The sequence below is a fragment of the Macrobrachium rosenbergii genome, chromosome 46 (assembly GCF_040412425.1).
Source record: "Macrobrachium rosenbergii isolate ZJJX-2024 chromosome 46, ASM4041242v1, whole genome shotgun sequence".
NCBI lineage: Eukaryota > Metazoa > Arthropoda > Malacostraca > Decapoda > Palaemonidae > Macrobrachium > Macrobrachium rosenbergii.
This window is the reverse complement of record NC_089786.1, coordinates 52,143,781-52,163,779: the sequence shown is the minus strand read 5'-3', so window position 1 is coordinate 52,163,779 and position 19,999 is coordinate 52,143,781. Positions and strand designations below refer to the sequence as shown.

The 19,999-nt window shown below is 38.1% G+C and overlaps 1 protein-coding gene across 11 annotated transcripts in view; it reads left to right on the top strand.

Moving 5' to 3' along the window:
- Window positions 1-19,594, top strand: part of LOC136830342 (ankyrin repeat domain-containing protein 11-like) — a 37,563-nt gene extending 17,969 nt beyond the window's left edge. The window contains exons 1-12 of one of the 11 annotated variants that reach the window (XM_067089796.1): window positions 5,845-5,997; window positions 10,593-10,735; window positions 11,734-11,911; window positions 12,934-13,087; window positions 13,191-13,435; window positions 13,636-14,129; window positions 15,718-15,832; window positions 16,273-16,466; window positions 16,827-17,039; window positions 17,200-17,331; window positions 18,609-18,725; window positions 19,086-19,594. In XM_067089796.1, the coding sequence (XP_066945897.1) occupies window positions 5,868-5,997; window positions 10,593-10,735; window positions 11,734-11,911; window positions 12,934-13,087; window positions 13,191-13,435; window positions 13,636-14,129; window positions 15,718-15,832; window positions 16,273-16,466; window positions 16,827-17,039; window positions 17,200-17,331; window positions 18,609-18,725; window positions 19,086-19,265 (2,295 nt within the window). In that variant the 5' untranslated portion in view covers window positions 5,845-5,867 and the 3' untranslated portion in view covers window positions 19,266-19,594. Of the gene's footprint in view, window positions 1-5,844; window positions 5,998-10,592; window positions 10,736-11,733; window positions 11,912-12,933; window positions 13,088-13,190; window positions 13,436-13,551; window positions 14,130-15,717; window positions 15,833-16,263; window positions 16,467-16,826; window positions 17,040-17,199; window positions 17,332-18,608; window positions 18,726-19,085 lie in introns of those variants that run through there. The other 10 variants (XM_067089795.1, XM_067089794.1, XM_067089793.1 and 7 more) reach the window with 10 other exon arrangements.
- Window positions 19,595-19,999: the final 405 nt, after the last annotated feature.

Sequence of the window (19,999 nt, the reverse complement as noted above, 5' to 3'; positions counted from 1 at the left end):
AGTACATTTTCTATCTGAATTACCATCTTAAGCACATTCTCTAGGTTTTTTCCATAGTCGTGTGGGTCTTCCTTGAGGTGACGGTGGTAGTAGTTGTAGTAGTAGTATGAGATCTTTATCTTTTTCTTAGGGCTATCCCAAAGGACTTGCTTTGAATGACATGAAAATGTAAGTTTTATTTAGAGGTCATGAACATCAATATTTTTGGGAAGAGACGAAAGGGAACAGATGAAAAGCTTAAGGCAGAAAGAGTTCGCATGTGGCTTAAGAAGCGGTCTACGAAGAACCACGAATACTGTGTATTGTGCTACACGAGACGCAGCAAATATGACCCGCTTATGGGAGAGTATTTCGGGTGTTCTATTTTAGGATTTCTGTTCTGCAGGAAGAGATTTGGATGACTTTTTCATGATTATCATCTATGGAGACTTGTGAATGCTTTTTTTCAAGGAGTTTACAATTAGACCCCGTCTTCTCTCTCAGGAGAAGGAAAATGCAGCTGCTAAAAGTAAGGTAAAGTCATCATCTCTTCCCAGTGTAGCCACGCAATCAAGTGTTTATTGATTTGCTTATGTAATGCAGGGAATTAGGGTTTAGAGTACTATTTGTTCTAGATGTGTTAATGCTTTTATATAGCTAGCTGTGCATTGACAGTAATGAAGGGGCTTGTTTTTTTTTTATTGAGCTCAAGAGGACTTTTTTGGGAACAAAATCTGTATTATGCAGATCACAATAAACATAGAAAGTAGAAAACGTAAAGAAGTGGTCCTCATTATCGTCCAATCACCTGCAGCATCCTGTTGCATAAATCTCGTCTGAGTAGGTCTGGGTTTTCCAACTCTTCTGGTGTCCACAGGACCCTCGCCAACACTATCATGTATTATTTCCCATGAAGGAGATAATATCGTCAGAAGTAGGGGGCGTATGCAGTGGAAATGTATTGCTGGTAGCACAGAACTTGATTTCAAAGGAGCATTCATTTTTAATTTGTTTAAATGATGATTCCATTTTTTGAAATATAGTCTACATTGCAAAGCAAAACCTGCACAAAAATCTCAGATTTGATTAAGAAATAAATTCTGTTGCATGTTATATTCCTTCACACCTAGTGTTATGTACTTTTATGTACTAAGCCGTGGGAGTAAGATTACAGTGCTTTAGTATGTTGTCCTTTGAAAGTACCAACTCAACAAGATGAGATAACTTATCTTGTTGACACAGCGGTTTCCTGTTTTTGAAAAGGTATGAGAGTGACTCATGTTGGTATGGTTTACTAATAAGGTGTTTTGTCTGCGGTCAGGGTTTTCTATTTTTTATGTGTAGTTGTTTTTGCCGTACGGTAATCGAAATATGCTACCCTTCGCATAGAACAAGCCTATAAGGCCTCACTTGTAGTAACCTTTCACAGAATATAATATTGTACAGCAGTATAAGTCAGACAAACTTAATGCATTTCAAAGTATTCCAGTACAGCTGTAATGTATAAACCTGTTTTAAATTCATGAAAATGAGCATCAGTAGAACATCTGTTACAAAGTTTTGTGGTACAGGTGTTAGCAGATGTCCCCTGATAAAATAGAGCGCATAAAACATGGCATAATGAGCGTTTTAATTCATAAATGCCGTCTTTTTGATAAGGTAATCATTGAAGGGTACTGACAGTCAGAAAGATGGTATTCTAATAATGGTAGGACAAAATTGTCACAACCATGTCATTTTTACGTTGTCTTATTTTCCATTTAGAACAGAGAAGTATGTTTTTGTTTCTTTGTAATGCAGTCTTTAGGGAATATTATTCTTCAAATGTATATATGAGGTAACATCCAGGTATACTTCTGTGAAGAAATTGACAGTTTGACATTCCTACAATAGATTTTTCCATCAAACAAGGTAAAATGAGTTCTTATGTGTAAGTAAATCATTCATATTGATACAAAAAGACAGAAGGTGTATATTGTACCTGCAAAAAATGATAATTACATTAGAGAATGTATGTTTAATAATAGAATTTTGTCAAAAGAGATGTTAGGTGTATAGATGTACTCTGTTGCTTGGCAGAGGAAATTATTTACATATATAATCTGGGCGGAACAACATTTGAACTTTTGAGGCAAGTTTATGGGACGAAAAGCGATTCCTAAAGTTTTAAGATTCCCAATGAAATAGATTTAGAGACTCAAGGTTTCAAACAATTAGTGAAAATGTATGATAAAGGGATATACCACAAACTAATATTAAAATGAACTTCATTTGCATCAAGGAAATGTTAATGAGAAGAGTACCAGGTCCAATTGCAATCAGGGAAAACGTAGGTAATTGAAGTTCTTCATTTACAACGTGATGTAGTTCATTCTGCCTTCTTATCTCAGCTTCCAGTGATCGTCTGATCAAAGTGGACCTTGCTGTCTGGTAGAAAAAAAGGATTGTAACATATTTTTGGTTGTTGAGATGATAGCATCTTTTTTTTACAAAGATTTGACAGCTGTTGAAACTGGAATGATAACTTGCATAGGATTGTAGATACTGTACATACCTACCATTTCAGTATAGAAGAAGAGGTTCTGGGTACAATGATGTTTGATTACCGTATGGAAAAATTGGAAACTTTGAATCTTGCTAATCGGGCCTTTTAATTTTCTTAAGCAACCAGGAAGAACAGTAGAATTAGTTTTAGTTTTTCTTTGTGAATGAAGTTTAACATTATTGTATTGAATATGGTCAGAATGTACTTCAGTGGGTGACACCATTGCTAGCATGAAGGTGATGTCTACATGTGGCAGTTGTTATTGACATCAAATTCTCTCTCTCTCTCTCTCTCTATCTCTCTCTCTCTCTCTCTCTCTCTCTCTCTCTCTCTCTCTCTCTCTCTCTCTAACCCAGATACAGTATATTGGTACATGGGGATTTTAATTTTCCTAATGCCCTATAGTAAGCAGAAAGTGTCCTATCGCAGCCTAATCAAAATACTGTATTTGACCGATAATCTCGTACGAAAGATGTCATTTGGAATGAAACCAACGCAATTGGGAAAAGACACCTTTAATAATTTTCACAAGTAAAAATAACCTCCTAAGCAACATCTTAAGGCAACCCTGCAGTTTTTTCTTATCACTACTTGACGTGTGACATGCATATCTTGCCCAGAAGGCCTTTTCTCTCTTTATCAGCACTCAACCCCAAGACAGACTGGGTTGAAATCAAGCCTGTCTCGTTTTTGATCGATGGGGACGAATTATTAAGAAACGAGTCGGCCACGGAAATCCTTCAGATAAATTATGCCCTAGATATAAGAATCTGCCAGACAGGACGACTTACGTAACACCGATAGAGTGGCAAATCTTACTTCAACGGAGGAAAAGACTGCTTGAAGATTCTTTTTGGGAGGTAGGATTGAAAGTGAAGTACAGCAATGATGTTTCAGAATCTTCAAGCACACAATTGCTTGTGCAGCACTGAAGTCAGTCAGCAAAAGGTCTCTCCTAAAGTCATACTGACCTATCTCACTTGACATCCCTCTATATAAAATTCTTTGACAAAATTAATATTAAAAGCAGTAGTCAAACATCTGACTGATAGTGATGTCCTCCTTACTAGCTAACGTGTCTTGGTACAAGGGAGGTGTACGAGATAACAGCTAATCAACCATACAACAACCAGTAATTAGAATCCTAGAATTAGGAAGTAAAATTAAAACTATTTATCCCAACTTCACCATGGCCTATGACATAGTTGATCACTTCATACTGTGCAACAAGCTTTAAGGAAAGTGGATAGGTAACCCAATAGGATTCTGGCCCCTTATGGGGGAAGTGCTTTCATTCCTATTACTGTACCTCTGTTCGTAATCTCTCTCTTTTTACTTTCCACGCTCTCCTAACAATTGATAAATAGTGCAACTGCATGATTTTCCTCCTGTTACACCTTTCAAACCTTTTAACTGTCGATTTCAGTTTCAGAGCTGACTGACCTCATAGATCCTAGTTCTTGGCCTAAATTCTATAGGATTCTGGCTACATAATGTCCACTCAAAAGATTTCAGGTATGAGGTAATGAAGCATTGTCCAAACCAGCATGTGCTGTGCAAGAAACAAATGTCTGTCATGTTCTCTTCATGATGATTAGCAATGCTGATAAGATGTAGTACTCATATCTTTATGTACAGATGATTCCAGTGTCCCAGCCTCATCAGACTCAAATGATAAGAAAACTAATTAGTGTAGTGTATACCAGGGACAAATTCGAGAGCATACACTTTAGTAAAAAACAGAAAATTTTATCACTATAGTGACTCAGATGGAAATGATTATGTTAAAACACCAACTCAAAGATCTTCGAATCATCTTTGATGACTTAACGTGGCCTGCTCGTATCGTAGAATCATAGGAAACAATTGTCAACAGGCTGTAAGGACACTTAGAACGTCTTCACAAAAAGTTATTTTAACACCATGCAGACATTATGGGTGACTGTGATTAGACATTTGACCAGTATGGTCCCCACTTCTAAGTGACTGCGGCCAAATGGGTAGGTTGGAGGTTGCTTACAAAGGTGGAGGATTTGCAAGGCCTTTCCTACTGTGTTAGACAGAAGTTGAAAATAAATGGCATCCAACTGTGTAATGAACCTTATAAAATTGTGTATCCACCAAAAAAATTTTTGGTTTCAAATCTACCAAAACACCTTTTAAAACTGGAAACCTTTGCTCATTAAATTCCACCACAATCCTAGAAGTGGTGTCACAGATGATATGTACCCCAATCTATTCAGTCATAACCTAGCCAAAATTGCTCCTACCTTATTTCCACAGTTTATTATCTTTGTTATTCTTTACCTAACCTTATCTGAAGTATTAAGAATCAGCCCATGTACATATAACCTGTGGTGTTGTTTACCTAATTGTATCTGAACTATTATGTATTAGCTTTGACAAAATTCAAGCCTAAGTTAGACAAGTCCTTGTATATCATACTGGACAAGTCAAGTTGCTGCGCTATCCGTCACTTTAGCACCCTGATACAACCGTAATTCGAATTGAACATGGCACCTTGTATCGTATTCAGTCTAGAAGTAGTATACAACATCATTGCTTATAGTAATTGTAATTAGTAGTATCTAAATCCACGCATAGAGTATGTTTTGTGATGCTTATTACTGGTAAAATATTGGTTATTCAGTTTATTTTTTTTTTACCAAAAGTATACTTGAAACATTATACTAACAGTTGTTATTCATTTGTCAGGGTCAGTTACAAGTAAAAAATAAACAGAACATCATGATTTACAACATTTATTATCAGAATATATATAACTCGTATTTCATTGTATTTTAACCCATTTAGTCTGATTAGGCCATCCATCTGTAGTGACAAACCACGTACTTAAATAATTTATGTATATTTATATATATAAAAATAGGAAGTTGATGTAGTTTCGTGATTTTAACCAACAAGAACTGCTCTGTGTATAGTATAGAGTTGAGTCTACCATATTATTTAATGTACCATACTTTGGAAAAAAGCACGTTAAAAGAAGAAGAAGAAGACTTTATAATACCGTATTGCTAGAAATACACTACATGTCCCCTGTAATAAAGCTTGTAGTTTAGTTATTAATTGGATTTACAAGTAATATGAAGTCAATAAAAATATTAAAATGACAGCGAAACAATCCGTTCATGCGTAGCATGACGCATTTTTGACGAGAGAGAGAAGAAAATGGCGGTTTGAAAGTCGCGCCGATTCGCGTCTCGTGACGCGTAGCCGTCTCATAGAAAACGGGCCTTAAATAAAAGGAGCATTCTTTGTTCCGTTAATATTGCCATTAAAGCCGTTTAAGCGAATCGAGATGATTAAAAATATCCATTAATTAATGATTTTTAATGTTATCGATGCACATACCAGCCAAAAATGGAATGAAAGGAAATTTAAGGATTTTTCGTCCGCGCTCGAACGCAGAGGCGAAAGAGTCACAGCGAGGGTGCTTGTTATCGTGTTGTTGTGTAAGTGTATTAGGCGTTTGTGCGCCCTGTGCCTGTCTGGGAGGGATTTGTGCTCGCGTGACCGTCAATTTCGCAGACGGGGGCGATCGCCCCACCGACGGATAAGCCGCCAATCGCCGAGAGAGGCGGCGGGATGTGATACGGCGAAGACAGAGGCGTAGGCCCCCCTGCACACCAGCCGTCACCTGTTCCGAGAAGCATCTTGGTGGGTCTCTTTCGAAAGCGCCAATTTCTTCGCCCCCTCGGATTTTCGCGATCCGCCGCCGTCTCCGTGTTTGAAAATCATCGGGCGGCCGTTAGAAATCGTCGGGTCGCCGGAAGAATTCGCGAAACGCAAATCCGACGGCTTGAAAGGGGGAAGGGTGTGGTAGGCTTGGTCGCCAGTTGGGGCCTGCAATGGCGACCATATTTGCGTTGTTTTTGTGACCGAGTTTTCGCCTTTTCCGGGGGATTTTCGGCCTGTCGGGGTGTCGGGCCATCGGCGAGTGACGAACGGATCCGCTGGATCGGTTTGGAATGGAAATGACTTGGTAATAAAGGCCAGACAAGGAACTACTGTCTCTCTCTCTCTCTCTCTCTCTCTCTCTCTCTCTCTCTCTCTCTCTCTCTCTCTCTCTCTCTCTCTGTGTGCGACTGTCTGTCTGTCTGTCTGTCTTAGGCAAGGTTGATTGTACAACTGTAATATAGCCTTCAAGTTTCCATTGTTCAATCTTTGTCTTGAATAGGACACAGTACAGACTGCAGTGATGTGCTCTCACCCCAAACAAAGGAATTGTGGGATTTATGGTTAGGCTAGACTGGTCAGACCAGCCTTCAGTTTATCATTCGGTCAGTCTACCCTCATCTAAGAAAATATCACACTGGTAGTGGTAATCTCAAACCTGACGTTGGAATTTGCTAGTAAATGAACCAGGTGATGAACAGTAGGTTATGTAGGCTATTATATAGCTCAGGCCGGTACCCAGGTGAAGATGAAGCATAAGAAGAAGTGGTAGTGAAGAATTTGGTATGTAGTGAAGAAGTGTTGGGTGGGATCTCCTTAGTGTGGTAGGCTAGTTGGTTGTTAGGCTGCACCTTTTTCTTTATTATTCCTAGAATGGAAACGGCAAGAAATATGGCATTACGGACGAGAGGCCACAGGACAGTGATGAAAGTATGACTTGAGTGGGCGACTTTTTTGTGCAAGGAATTTATGCATGAAGGAATTGGGAGACAGTTGAGAATGATAGTGGCAGGTTCTACCTATGAAAAAAAAATGAAAACGATCAAAATGTATTTCTTATACAGACACTGTGGAATGATAGTGATTCTAGCGATGCTAGAATTTTTTTTTTTTTTTTTTTTTTTTTTAAACGATCAAAATGGATTTCTTATGCAGGCAGGGTGGAATGATAGTAACTCAACTGATGCTGACTGGGTGAGTAGGTTTATTTTTAGGGGGGATGGAAGAAGGTTAGGACACTGTGAGTAATTTGAGGTAGTATTAAGGAAACATAGCCCAGGTCTGTAATTTTGCAAAATACCCTAGAATTGTTTCAAGGAAAGGATGACAGTAAAGATAAGAAAAAGAACTAAGAATTATAGGGGCACGATGTTAACTTTGTATACCTGAAACATGTACAGTAGGATTTGAATTGAAAAGTGAAGACCTTAGAAGGATTGGTGAGGAAAACTGTGCTGTTTAGACAAGGAGGGGTTTTGTGGATAAAGTGTTTGCAATGAAACATGATGAGTTTGCAAGGAAACAGGCCTAGACAAAGGCTAAGATCAATTAAAAAGAGATATTTACAGTTCTGAGGATGTTGGGTATAGGAGAACTTGAGAGTAATGGAAAGTTTTAATAGTGAGAATGATTCAAGTACCAGAATGTATATCCTAGATGAGTGACTGCTTTTGTGTTCAGTATTGTTTTAAATGAGTGGTTCAAGAAATTAGAGAAAGATTATTAGACAGGTCAAGACACTTATGATAAGATGAGACGTGAATGGAATGTGAAGAAGAATGAGGTTATAAGGTTCGTGTAAGTTTTAGGATAAGCTGTCACGGCTGGATAAGATAAGATTCGAGTCACAGGATAGGTGAACAATGAAGGGTGTGTGCAGCGACTGAAAGAATCTATGGAAGCCAAAAATGTGAGAAAATTATTGTTTGTAATTATTTCATAGAAGCCAACTCATTGTCATTAAGTGTGTAGCTTCAAGCATTGTTGGTTTTGCCAAAGATGCCTCTTGCTACATTGTAGTATTGTTAAAGCTGTTGTCATTATTGGTTAAATATAGTTGCCAGTAGGCATAAAGTATGTATTTCATGATCTTGGGTAAATATCTACTTTGTTATAGACATTGCTACTCTCTCTCTGCAACTGTATGACACAAAGGTACAATTAAGAGATAAAAGTTTTTAATGTAATTTAAGATTTTCATCCAGTTTCTAATGAATAATATAGAAAGTTTGCCTACAATGTCAAGTGTACTAAAATGGTGTGATGCAAATGAAATGAAGCAATTCATTATTCTACTGGCCCTTTGTTTAGGGGAATGGCATTGGAAAGAATTTTTTTTTTTTATGCTTATAACCATTAGGACATAAAAATGCAAAATAAAATCTTTCATCTTTTCTTATTCTACATTATTTAGTATCCTAATATCTTGATACAAAAATCAATATCACTGTAAAAAATAACAAGTAAATAAGCATAAAAATTAGTATAGAGCAAATGACCGCTCTGCAAGCCAGAAAATGTAATTATACGAGAGCAGCGACGTCACTCATAAAGGACGCTTAACAGATTAATATAAACTGCAGGACAGTATAAAGTACAGTATTGTAAAGTGAAATTACAGTGTACTTTAGGCATAAGCATGTATTCATGTGTGGGTGATGCGCTTTCTCCCTCCCTCAAACTCCCAGCATTCCTTTTGGCGCCTGATTTGAAAAAACGGTTCAGCACTCAATCTGGAGGCAAAAACCCTCAAATTGATATTTCCATTTCGCACTGATATATCCGGAAGCACGATATGCCACGGTCTGTTATCTCCGGTTGATACTGTCTTGAAAACCAAAAGATAACTGAATCATGACATATAAGAGACTTAGGCAGGACAGTTACACTATTTACAAGTATTCCTTGATAGTAGGTACTTGCTATTTCCATTTAGACCTGAGTGGATAATTCATGGTTAGGTATAAGGGTAGACATGCTGATATTTCGATGCGTTTTGATAAACCGTCAGCGAGTGACAATACACAGTGCATCTCGGTGCACTGTAGGCATTACTTGCGGTTCTTTGCAGCGTCTTTTTGTCCCCTAGCTGCAACCCCTTTCGTTCCTTTTCCTGTACCCCCATTCATGTTCTTTTTCTTCTTTCTTAATTTCCACCCTCTCCTAACTGTTGATTCATAGTGCAACTGCGAGGTTTTCCTCCTGTTAAACCTTTCAGACTGCTTTACTGTCAATTCCTTTTCAGCACTGAATGACCTCATAGGTCCTATCGCTTGGTCTTTGGCTTAAATTCTATATTCTATTCTATTCTCATCTATTGAGGATGATTCTCAACCGGCACAAGGTCAACCAGGCTTTTCGTTCAAACTGTATAAAATGCAACCTGCTGTGAAGCAGTTGATGAAAAGCATGCCAACGTATATTGAGCTAAATATAAGCAGCAGTTCATGCCCACTTCCTGGAACCCTTGGAACAAGTTCCATGCTATTTTTTAACCACATTGGATGTTGAGAGCTATTTATTATTGTTACAGTGTATTTTAATGACATGAATGAATTTCTAGACTCAGGGTGACTTGAAAGATTTACTGTAGCTCCGTTGAAAGAAAATTCAGTGGTATTGGTGTGGTTATATTTGGACTAATAGTTATAACTAGCTTTTCTGTATTTTATCTACCACCAAGATGTAGAATCCTCTCCTATTTACAATAACCAACTCTTCCAGTCTTAGTCATCATACTTTTTTTTTTTTTCGTTTTGGTCAGGGGTGCCAACCATTTTGGGTTGTTTGAGGTCACGTTTTGAAGTATTTATCACGATTTAGTTGTCGTAATGTGACCTTTCCTCAAAATATGATGGGCACTTGGCTACTTCGGTGAATTTTTGCATGTTTTGTGTGGTTTCTTTTCTCCCGTGAAGGGGGTAATACATCAGTGTGCTGTGGGGATTACTGAAGGTTCTTTGCAGTGTACCTTTGTCCCCTAGCTGCAATCCCTTTCATTCCTTTTACTGTACCTCCATTCATATTCTTTGTTCCATCTTACTTTCCTACCTCTTCTAACAATTGTTTCATAGTGCAACTGGTGGTTTTCCTCCTGTTAACACCTTTGTAACCTTGTACTCTCCGTTTTCCTTCAATTTCTGAATGACCTCAGGTCACAGTGCTTGCCCTTTGCCTTAAATTGCATATTCTGTGGTTTTCTCTCTCTGGGTTTGTTTTGATTTATTGTGCAGTTAGTTTTAATTTTTGCAGGGAGACACATGCTGTACTTTTTATAGATGTAGAATTTTTGCTTAATTATCTAAATGCTTTTGACATGGGTGTTTACACGTAATTTCCGTATGGATTTAAGCAAGTTTTATCTTTGTTCCAGGTTGGAGTGCATTGCATGAGGCGTGTAACAGAGGCTTTTATGGAGTATCTAAATTGTTGATAGAAGCTGGGGCAGACGTTAACGCAAAGGGGTTAGACAACGACACTCCGCTTCATGATGCTTGTATCAATAATCACTTCAAGGTAAGATGAGATCCGTTTGCTTTGTTTTTGATAACCTTTCCCAAGCTTTAGGCACCTGATTTTTTTAATATGAAGTTTTTGTCCAAAGGAGTGTGTTGTAAGGAGGAGGTCAGCAAAGATTGCCTGGTTTGTTTTGTGACATTGGGTCACTTCAGTCCCAAGAGGGAAAAAGACTTCATTGGCAACTTACAAGCTCCAACTCTAAATTTGAATATGATTATCATCTTATATTAACTTTTAGGGTACAGTTTAATGACCTCCACTCCTTTAAACTAAATTTTCCAGTCTTTTAGTTACAGACTGATAAAAGTGATCACAGTAAATCATATAAACCTTGAGGTGACGCATACCCCAACACAAATAATTTTTGGGGTCCATGCCTGTGTTTAATTATTCAACACATATGCAGACACAGTGACTGCAGATTGATGGCATCATCGATCAAAACATTTAGGATGGTAGCTTGTTATTTGTATTCTTTGTCTCTTGCTTAGTATTTGAAATTTTTAGAATGTTGACTGAGGTGCATTCAGGTGTCGTGGGGATGGATGAAAAATATAAAATTCTGCTTCTCAGGTTGCTGTCGGTTGTAACACTGGTTTTTCCTCATTTTCAATAGGCTTAGACAAGGTAGTATTCAGAATAAGACTGTTGTTATTTTCTTGTTTAGTTTTGAAATCTAGTCCAGGGATTCATCATATACAGCAACACTTCAACTTACTGAACTTTCTTCCTTACCAGCTACCATATTATGATTATTTTCCCCTGTGATGCATTTTTAGGTATATCTCTTATATTGAATGTACAGGTTAATTTAGTCAGGAACCATGTAGAATTACTGTTAGCTGCAAGATATCTGGAAAATATTATAGTGCAGGCTATAATGTACGGTCTTTGTTACATATCTGAAAGGCCCCCAAAATGCTTGTTTAGTTGAAGTGCTACTCTACTTGTTTTTAATATGAATGTGTATTACCCGAGTGTCTTTGGTCTCACAGCTGGTCCGATTGTTGCTAAGATGTGGTGCTGGTGTTGATGTAGTGAATCGTCGAGGAAAGACGCCACGTGACGTGTGTCGCTCGCCTGGTATCATCACCCTAATTGAAGCTGCAGCCAGTGGGAACCTCCAGGATCTGGGCTCTTCCTCTGGAGACGAAACCCCACAGCTACAGGAAGGTGAGTATTTTGCCAGGAGTATTTGAATGTGTCCAAGTAAGTGCTTTCCTCCGTAAATGTTAAATTCAGGTAGAATGTTTTAGTGTTTTTCTTGAATTTTCATCCCTCATTTAAAAACAGAATCATCAAGCTAGCCATTGGCAATATAAGTGACCTTTTTTTTTATACAGTATTGTTAAACCCGTTGAGGTTCCAGTGACACCACCATATTTCAAATTGTTCAGAACCTGATGATGTCATTTATATAAAAGTTTTGGTTAACTTCAGCTTATCAGTTTGATTTTTGTTGTTTTCCATTACTATACTTTGCTATGCTAGTTTTCCATTGATATACTGTGCTACACTACAGCCTCTGACTGACATACACCATTATACCATATAAATAAATTTACAGTGGGAATAACAGAAAATATTGCTATGCCTTCAGTTTGTTTTAGTTTGATATGCAACCCCTTAATACTATTAGGTGTTTAAGAGAAAACGTATGGTTATTTTTAAAAGAAATGAAAGTTTACAGCCAGATTTGTCTTTCATGTTTTCCTCTGGAAAACTGTAGTGCAACTTATGGGTGTTTTAGATACAATGGACCCCCTGCCTATTCACAATTTCTCTGTGGAACATATATAAACATTATTCGCGGAAAATTCGCCTATTTGCAGTATTTTTCATAGAGATGTATTCACAAATTACTCTATTTTCATGACTAAATGTACTTTTTGTGATAAAACTTGAAATACTCAGGTATGAGCATTTTTAAAGGGGTTTTTTGGTGTTTGAACTATCAAGATGGGCAGTTATAAGCGTTTTTAGAGGGGTATCAAGTATTCGCGGATTTTAGCTGAACTGTCAAAATAGGCAGTTATAAGCGTTTTTAGAGGGGTGTCAAGCATTCACAAACTTTAGCTATTCGGGAGTACACATCCTCCGCAAATACCAGGGGTCGACTGTACTCTTCTGCATCTATCATAAGAAAGTGTGTATTTGCCATGATTGTTTTATACATCAGTATACTGAAATTGTAGGTGGCAGTTGCTCAACTATGTCTAGGCGGACTCCTCCTGCCAATAAATCTTCAGAGGAAAAGCCTGGAGGTGGACCTGGGTCTCCGAGAGTTACCCTGCGTCTTCCGAACAACGTCTCGCGCACACCTGATAAGCCAAGATTGCAGGATTCAAAGTAAGGGAAAACTCTCATTTGTCATACTAAAGAAATGTTTTTCACTGTAAATTCAGTTTCAAGAGTTAACCTTTTGTCCCAAATGAAATATTCTTGTTTCCAGAAATATAATGGAAAATAGTGAAGATGTGTACGAGTTCAAATGCAAAGACGAAAATAGGGTCGAGGAAGAAGAGGAAGACAAGAATGCAAGTGCCGCTCGACCGGACGGCGCACCGGCGGAGGAGAAATCTGAAAAGCGGACGCGGGAGCCTGAGGGGGAAGAGGATGAAGAGGCCAGAAAAAAGAGGAGATTAGAGAATAAAGAGGCTCCTAAGGGTGCTGGCAGAGGCGCGGGTAGACCAGCAGGTAAGTTTAGCAATTAATTATTCTATTTGTCTGATTTAATAAGTGTTATTGAGGAATACTAATTAAAACTTAAACTTAGTTTCTAAACAACGTTAACGAGTCAATCATTTATACAGGGACTGTAGAGAAGACTGTTAAAACAGCTGGCCGGGGGAATAACAACAATAATTCTACTGTGGCTAAGCCTTCCTCCTCCACAGGAGGGAGTGGGACTGGTGTGACTGGCGGTGGGAATACTGCTAGTGGAGGGGGTGGGGGTGGTGGTGGAGGTGGAGGAGGAGGGGGAGCAACCGCAGGATCTGGAACAGGATCGGGAGGAGTGGGAGGGTCCAATTCGTCGTCGTCAGCGTCTTCGGGCTCTGGTTCGGGGGGTAACACGGGAGTCATTACCACCACAGAGAGAGAGAGTCCGATGGGCTCTGCTGCCAACAGTCCAAAACCAGGTAGCACCAAAGGGGGGGACAGTAGCGAGGACGACGAAATAAAAAGCGAGTCGAGCACCGGTGCAGGCCCTAAGGTACCACCTCTGAAGATCGTCTTGGGCGGAGGGAACGAGCAAGAAGCCAGCGCAAGAAATGGAAAGAGCGTGGCCAACCGCCAGTTGCCGTACGTCGTCAACTCGAGCTCCGGGGAGGAGAAAGAAGTGCCTGCAGAAGGGAAGGAAGCTGTGCCAACTGTGAAGGTGAATCCTGATGTATGTGGAATACCTTTTTTTGTGGCTTTAGATTGTAAGAACCTTTTCTTTTTCTGACAAAGCTTCGCTTCCAAGGGATTAGGGTTTGGTGGTAGTGTTTTGTGGGCCGTATTCATATTTTTCTCTTAGTGTTGCTTCTCTGTGAATGTCCTTGATATTTTAAAGAGCTTCTATTGCAGTTTTGTCGCATTTCATTAATGGAAATAAATGGCAAATATAACTTAAATGTGGCATGTCAGTTGTCAAGTTCAAAGTTCAAGTAAGCCTAGAAATTTAATGCCCAGCATATGTTCGAAGCTTTGATTTCTTTTAATGCTATTTTAGGGTGTGCGTAAATCTCTTGTCAAAAATCAAGATGTTTGTTTTTCGTGTGAACTACGTAAATGTGTTTTGTAAGCTTTTATCATCACCATTGTCATATTTTCACTTGAATGTAAAAGTAAGCTTGTGTTTCACAATCTTCAAATAGTTAAGATGTCAGTGCTAAAAAAATATACAACTTAGCTTTGAGAAGGCAAGAATTTCCAAGACAGTGTTCTAGTTGAAGAATATGATTAGTGTGTTTCTTTCAATTCATTTATTTCACTTAAGTTTGTTAACAATTCCTTTTGTATTGGTCATGTAATGCATACATATTTTCAGTTGAAATGTTTAACATTAGTTTGTTACTGCTTAACAACATTGGTAAAGCCGTGAGGGTTTTTATTCGATTAGCTTAATCGGAACCTCAGAAATAAAGATACTGCCCGTTGTTTTGCATTGCTTAGGTATTCGTTTGAGTATTTGATAGCTGAAAATGACCCATTTTAGATTGGAACAGGGCATGCCAGCTCTAGTGCAATTTTAATTTGTTAAAGTGCCTTATGCAGTGTCTGGTGTTGTAAACGATGAAAGACCAAGCAAATCTTAAGCATATTTACTTGTTAGTCATATATGTGAACACTATAGCATATGCAACTCCTTAGCTTTCATTGTTCTTCAAAGGAATTCATTTCTGTTGATTAGCAAGATTGTATGTTGCTTGTGGTGTCCACTTAAAGTGCTTGCATAATATTGTCAAGGCAAGACAAGAATTGATATTTGTTTGTCTTTTAGTCTTGGATATTTATCATGTTCCTTCACTGGTGGTCAGGCTGGCAAACATAAAATTCTACACATCTAGTATTTTTGGTTTTCTACCATTAACAAATTTGAGTCGGGTGTGTTCTGAGTTTCAACAAAATGTGCTTAAAGAATTAAAAAAAATCACATTCCCTTTTAGTTAGTGTTTTGAATGGAAAGCAAGTTATACTAACATAATTGCTTTGCATTGGAAGAGTTGTTTATAGGTATACGTACATTGAAAGCAGAAAAGCTACAGTAGACTTGAATGTTTTTCCATCAGTTCGGTTTAGAGAACGTTGCACAGCCTTCATTCACCAAGTAGTCTGTGGAAAAGTTTTTGTAACCATGGTAGCTGCAGCTTGCATTTGCTTTTAAATGCTGTTAAGTGGCTTTGTTCATTTATGTAGTGATTTTCTGTGATTTCTGTCGAGTACTTTTGCCTCTTACTTTGGTAGCTTCAATTAGTTTTCTTTTATTGATCCAGATGGAAGACCAAGGGAACTCGAACAGTAGTTCTGGTAGCGAAAAGGGAAGTGGCACCAGAATTACCAGATCACAGCGTGGAGGGAATAGCAGCTCGGCGGAGGAGAACACAACAGGTAGATATCTTTTCCAGGTGGATTTATATATTAGTTTCAGCTTTAATAAAAGTTGAATAGATTTATGTAACCACATTACTTGAAAGTTTCTCTACTGCACCAAACTTACACATGTGACAGTATCACAAAATACATAGTCATGTTGTATAAAGATATCAGATGGAAAAAGAAGTAGACACAACCTAAAATGAGAATGAGTCCAGTCTGCATTTGCAAAACTTGAATCTTTGATCCATGCCTGATTTAGAAAGCACATTTTGTATATGAAATCTCTGATCTTGGAACTAAAAGTTAACAGCAAAGTTAAGTATTATTTTTTGTAGAGAAATACAATAGTATTTCAGACAAATAAAAACACTTGGCTAAAATGATGAAGTTGTATCACTTTCGTTGGTCACCAATGATTACCTAGATTCTTTCTTCCCGTGTGGATACCCCAGTGACTTCGACTACAATAAAGACGGAAATAAAGGTGGAAGAGCCTACGGTATCTTTTGCCTCGCCCGACGACGCTGTCCATCCCCGCAAGAGGAAGATAAAAATTAAAGAACCGGAAGCTGAGCCTCCCATGGTGTCCTTAGTGGATCAGCCAATCAGCAACTGTTACGAAACATTCTTGAAAATTAGGAAGCAGGTAGAGAGTTGTTGGCTTGCTACTTGTAGTAGTTTGTTGTTGAAAATTGAAATAAAGGCTGTAGGTAGAATTACTCTTAATATACGTGCTCTGGGACGATTATACATACTTGATTGCATTAATACATGGTTAAATGTAGATTGTGATGATTGATGTATATGAGCAAGTCATTCATATGAAGGCATTGTAAATGTCATGATTTGACATTAGCTACCAACGGTCAATTGGAATTTGGCATAGACCCAATTATTAAACGCAACTCTCTTGACAGATGGCATTGTGAATGTCATGATTTGATGTTAGCCATCAACAGCTTATTGGAATTTAGACCAAATTATTAAAACGCAACTCTCTCGACAGATTGAGCGTCGCCGAGAAAATCTTCGACCCGTGCAACCCAAGCCACCTCAGGGATTTAAAGACTATCTGATGAATCGCTGTTCCTACGTTCTAGCAGGCAATGCGACATCCAGGCTCTCGGTACCCGTCATATCGCCTCCAGCGTCTCTAACGCAAGCTTTAAAAGACTTATTTAATGACCAGGAAAAAGACCGATATCGCTTAAGATTGCAGGTAGGTCAGCCTGATATTTTGTTGAAGTTTCTCAGATACTCCGATAGAAGAGTAAGGTTTGGGTATCTCTTGGCAAAACTTTTTTTTTGAGTAATTTAATCACTGTGTTATGAACTGTTTCATATCAAAAGTATATTAACGACTTTTCCCATTTTTCCAGCATCTTATTGAAAAAGAGAAGTTAGTTTTGAGCGTAGAACAAGAAATACTGCGTGTCCACGGCAGAGCCGCAAGAGCATTAGCAAATCAAGCTTTGCCGTTTTCTGTTTGTACGTTTTTAAAGGATGAAGAGGTGAGTTTGTAATGATTATTTGAAATCGAGAGTTTTTTGGTAAATAACATTTTCCAGGTTGGGATATTTTGCTCACTCATGGAAGCTGTTTAACTCAATCCACTGAAAATCCATGGTTAGACTATAGTTCAGTGTATTGTAAATAAACTTCCAAATGACTTTAAGCAAAAAATACACCTTATTGAATATTGGTTAAGTAATGAAAATATCCAAAAAGAACTAAGCAGGGCAAAGTTATTTTTTTCCCCCTTATTCTGGCTTGCACTGCGTCACATCAAGGTCTGGGTGACGTCTGCTGCTGGATATGCAAGCCTTGATTCAAAGCTTACTATTCTTAATATTTTTATCGAAAAACTGAGAAATATGTTATAGGAAGTGGCCTTGATGCCAACTTTCCGTTGGCCTGTTAATAGGCTTTTGAGATATTGTTTATTGTTTCATGTTGGGTTCCCCCGTAGGGGAGTAGGGGTGTCAGCGCACTTTATACGGTGCACTGTAGGCAATACTTCAGGTTCTTTGCAATGTCCCTTCAGCCCATAGCTGCAACCCCTTTCATTCTTTATACTGTGCTTGCATTCACATTCTCTCGCCCATCTGGGTTTCCTTACAATTTCGAAGGAATATAGAATTTAGCCAGAGGCCAAGTGCTGGGACCTATGAAGTCAGTCAGCACTGAAAGGGAAATTGACAGTAAGGTGGTTTGAAAGGTGTAACAGGAAGAAAACCTTGCAGTTAAGACTATGAAACAATTGTTAGGAGAGGGTGGAAAGTGAGGAAGAATATGAATGGAGGTACAGTAAGAGGAATGAAAGAGGTTGTAGTCATTGATATTGTGTTTGACCTCATAAATACCTCACTACCAGTGTTTTGGGGGAAAAATATGAATATTTGCCTTGAGTTTGATTAGACTTAGCTGTTTTGCATATTCTGCACTTTTGCAATTAGTCGAAAAATATCTTGAGGGGGCAGTGTTGGTATAGTGTGTACTGTTGTGAAAGTCCACCTTGTAAACACCATGTGAAGTGTATGTTAGAAATACAGTCTTTTAAGTTTCTCTTCCTATAGTCAATATTTGCCCTTTTAGTTCAGTGTTTTGAGATCTTTAAAGCACACACAGGTTTTTTAAGTTTCTCTTCCTATAGTCAATATTTGCCCTTTTAGTTCAGTGTTTTGAGATCTTTAAAGCACACACAGGTTTTTAATCTTCATTGTTCAATAAATCTACGTTCAGATCTTGCTTTCTCCCTCTTATATTATATACTGTATCATATCCTCAGGTTTATAATATCACTGCTCCTGAACAAGAGAAAGATGGAAATGCTCGTTCAAGGTATAATGGCCGTCTCTTCCTCTCGTGGTTGCAAGATGTAGATGATAAGTGGGACAAAATTAAGGTGAGTTTATAGTAACCCTTCAAATTCTAGTGACATCAAGCAATTCCATCCCTTGAAATTCAAATTGTCATCTGAAAAATATTGGGCAGTGGTTAACTGTACCTTTTGTGCAAGTGGACCTGCTTAAACCCGATTGTCGTTTAACAGTCCAAAATATTTTCTTTCAATATTTTGTAATTGCTGCTATTTTTATTGTATCAAAAGAGTAAATCTTTGTTCTTTCACTCATGAAAGATGTTACAAATACCTGTTTTAATAAGTAATGCTTTTTCTCAAAGCATATCAGCATCAAAATTGATACCAAAATGATTTAGGCATGCACTTCTTTTTCTCATGCCAAACTAATCATTTTTATTGCAGGAATCTATGGTGCTACGTCATCATAATGAAGCAGAGTCACTCCATGCGGTCCAGCGAATGGATTGGGAATGGAAGCTGAAAGAGTTGGGTGAATGTGATGCAAACTCTAGACCACACATAGACGAACTGCATGTCCCCATGGTGCACGTTTCCGACGACTTTGATCTTTTGCCAGCTTGAAGGAATCATTTCACAATTATTGATTGTTCAACAACAGGAGCTTGTTTTCTGTGCTCAGTTAGTGGTTAATGTTCATTTGTATTGGAAAGTTGGTGTAGAATATTTTGGCTGTGATAATGTATATTTACTAAAGGTGTGAAGTCCAGATTTAGTCAAACTAAATTGCAAAAGCTAAGCTAAAAACTAAAAAAAAATCTGATACTCTGCTGTCTTTTCTGTGATATATTAGACATAATATTATGGCTTATAATGTTTAGTGCTGTATGTAATGAAACTTAAAAAAAATATAAAAAATATATGTGCATATAATAAAAAAAACTCACTTTTCACACTTCGTTTTTATATTCATCCATAAGTGTGTGTGTGTGTGTGTGTATGGATCAGAAAATAGTGTCCATTTATGTACAAGAGATTAAACCAAGCTGGTTGTACAAAAATTTTATGGCTGATAAAAATTATACTGAGCTACAAAAAACCATTGAAAATCCAATTCTAGAATGGTATCTGCTAAAAGCATTGTGGGGAAAGTACGTCCGGGGAAGACGTGGTTGTGGCGTACAGCAAAGACGAAGGAGAAGGCTCAACTTCTCCAATTCAACGAAAGCTTGTGGGGGGGGGGGGAATAAAGTAGCTCTTGAAGCTTTTGACACACACCAAAGCAGCACAGCACCCAAACCGAAACGACTGGCTGACCGCGGCTCATTGGCTGTAGCTCTGATGGTAAGATGTCTTCC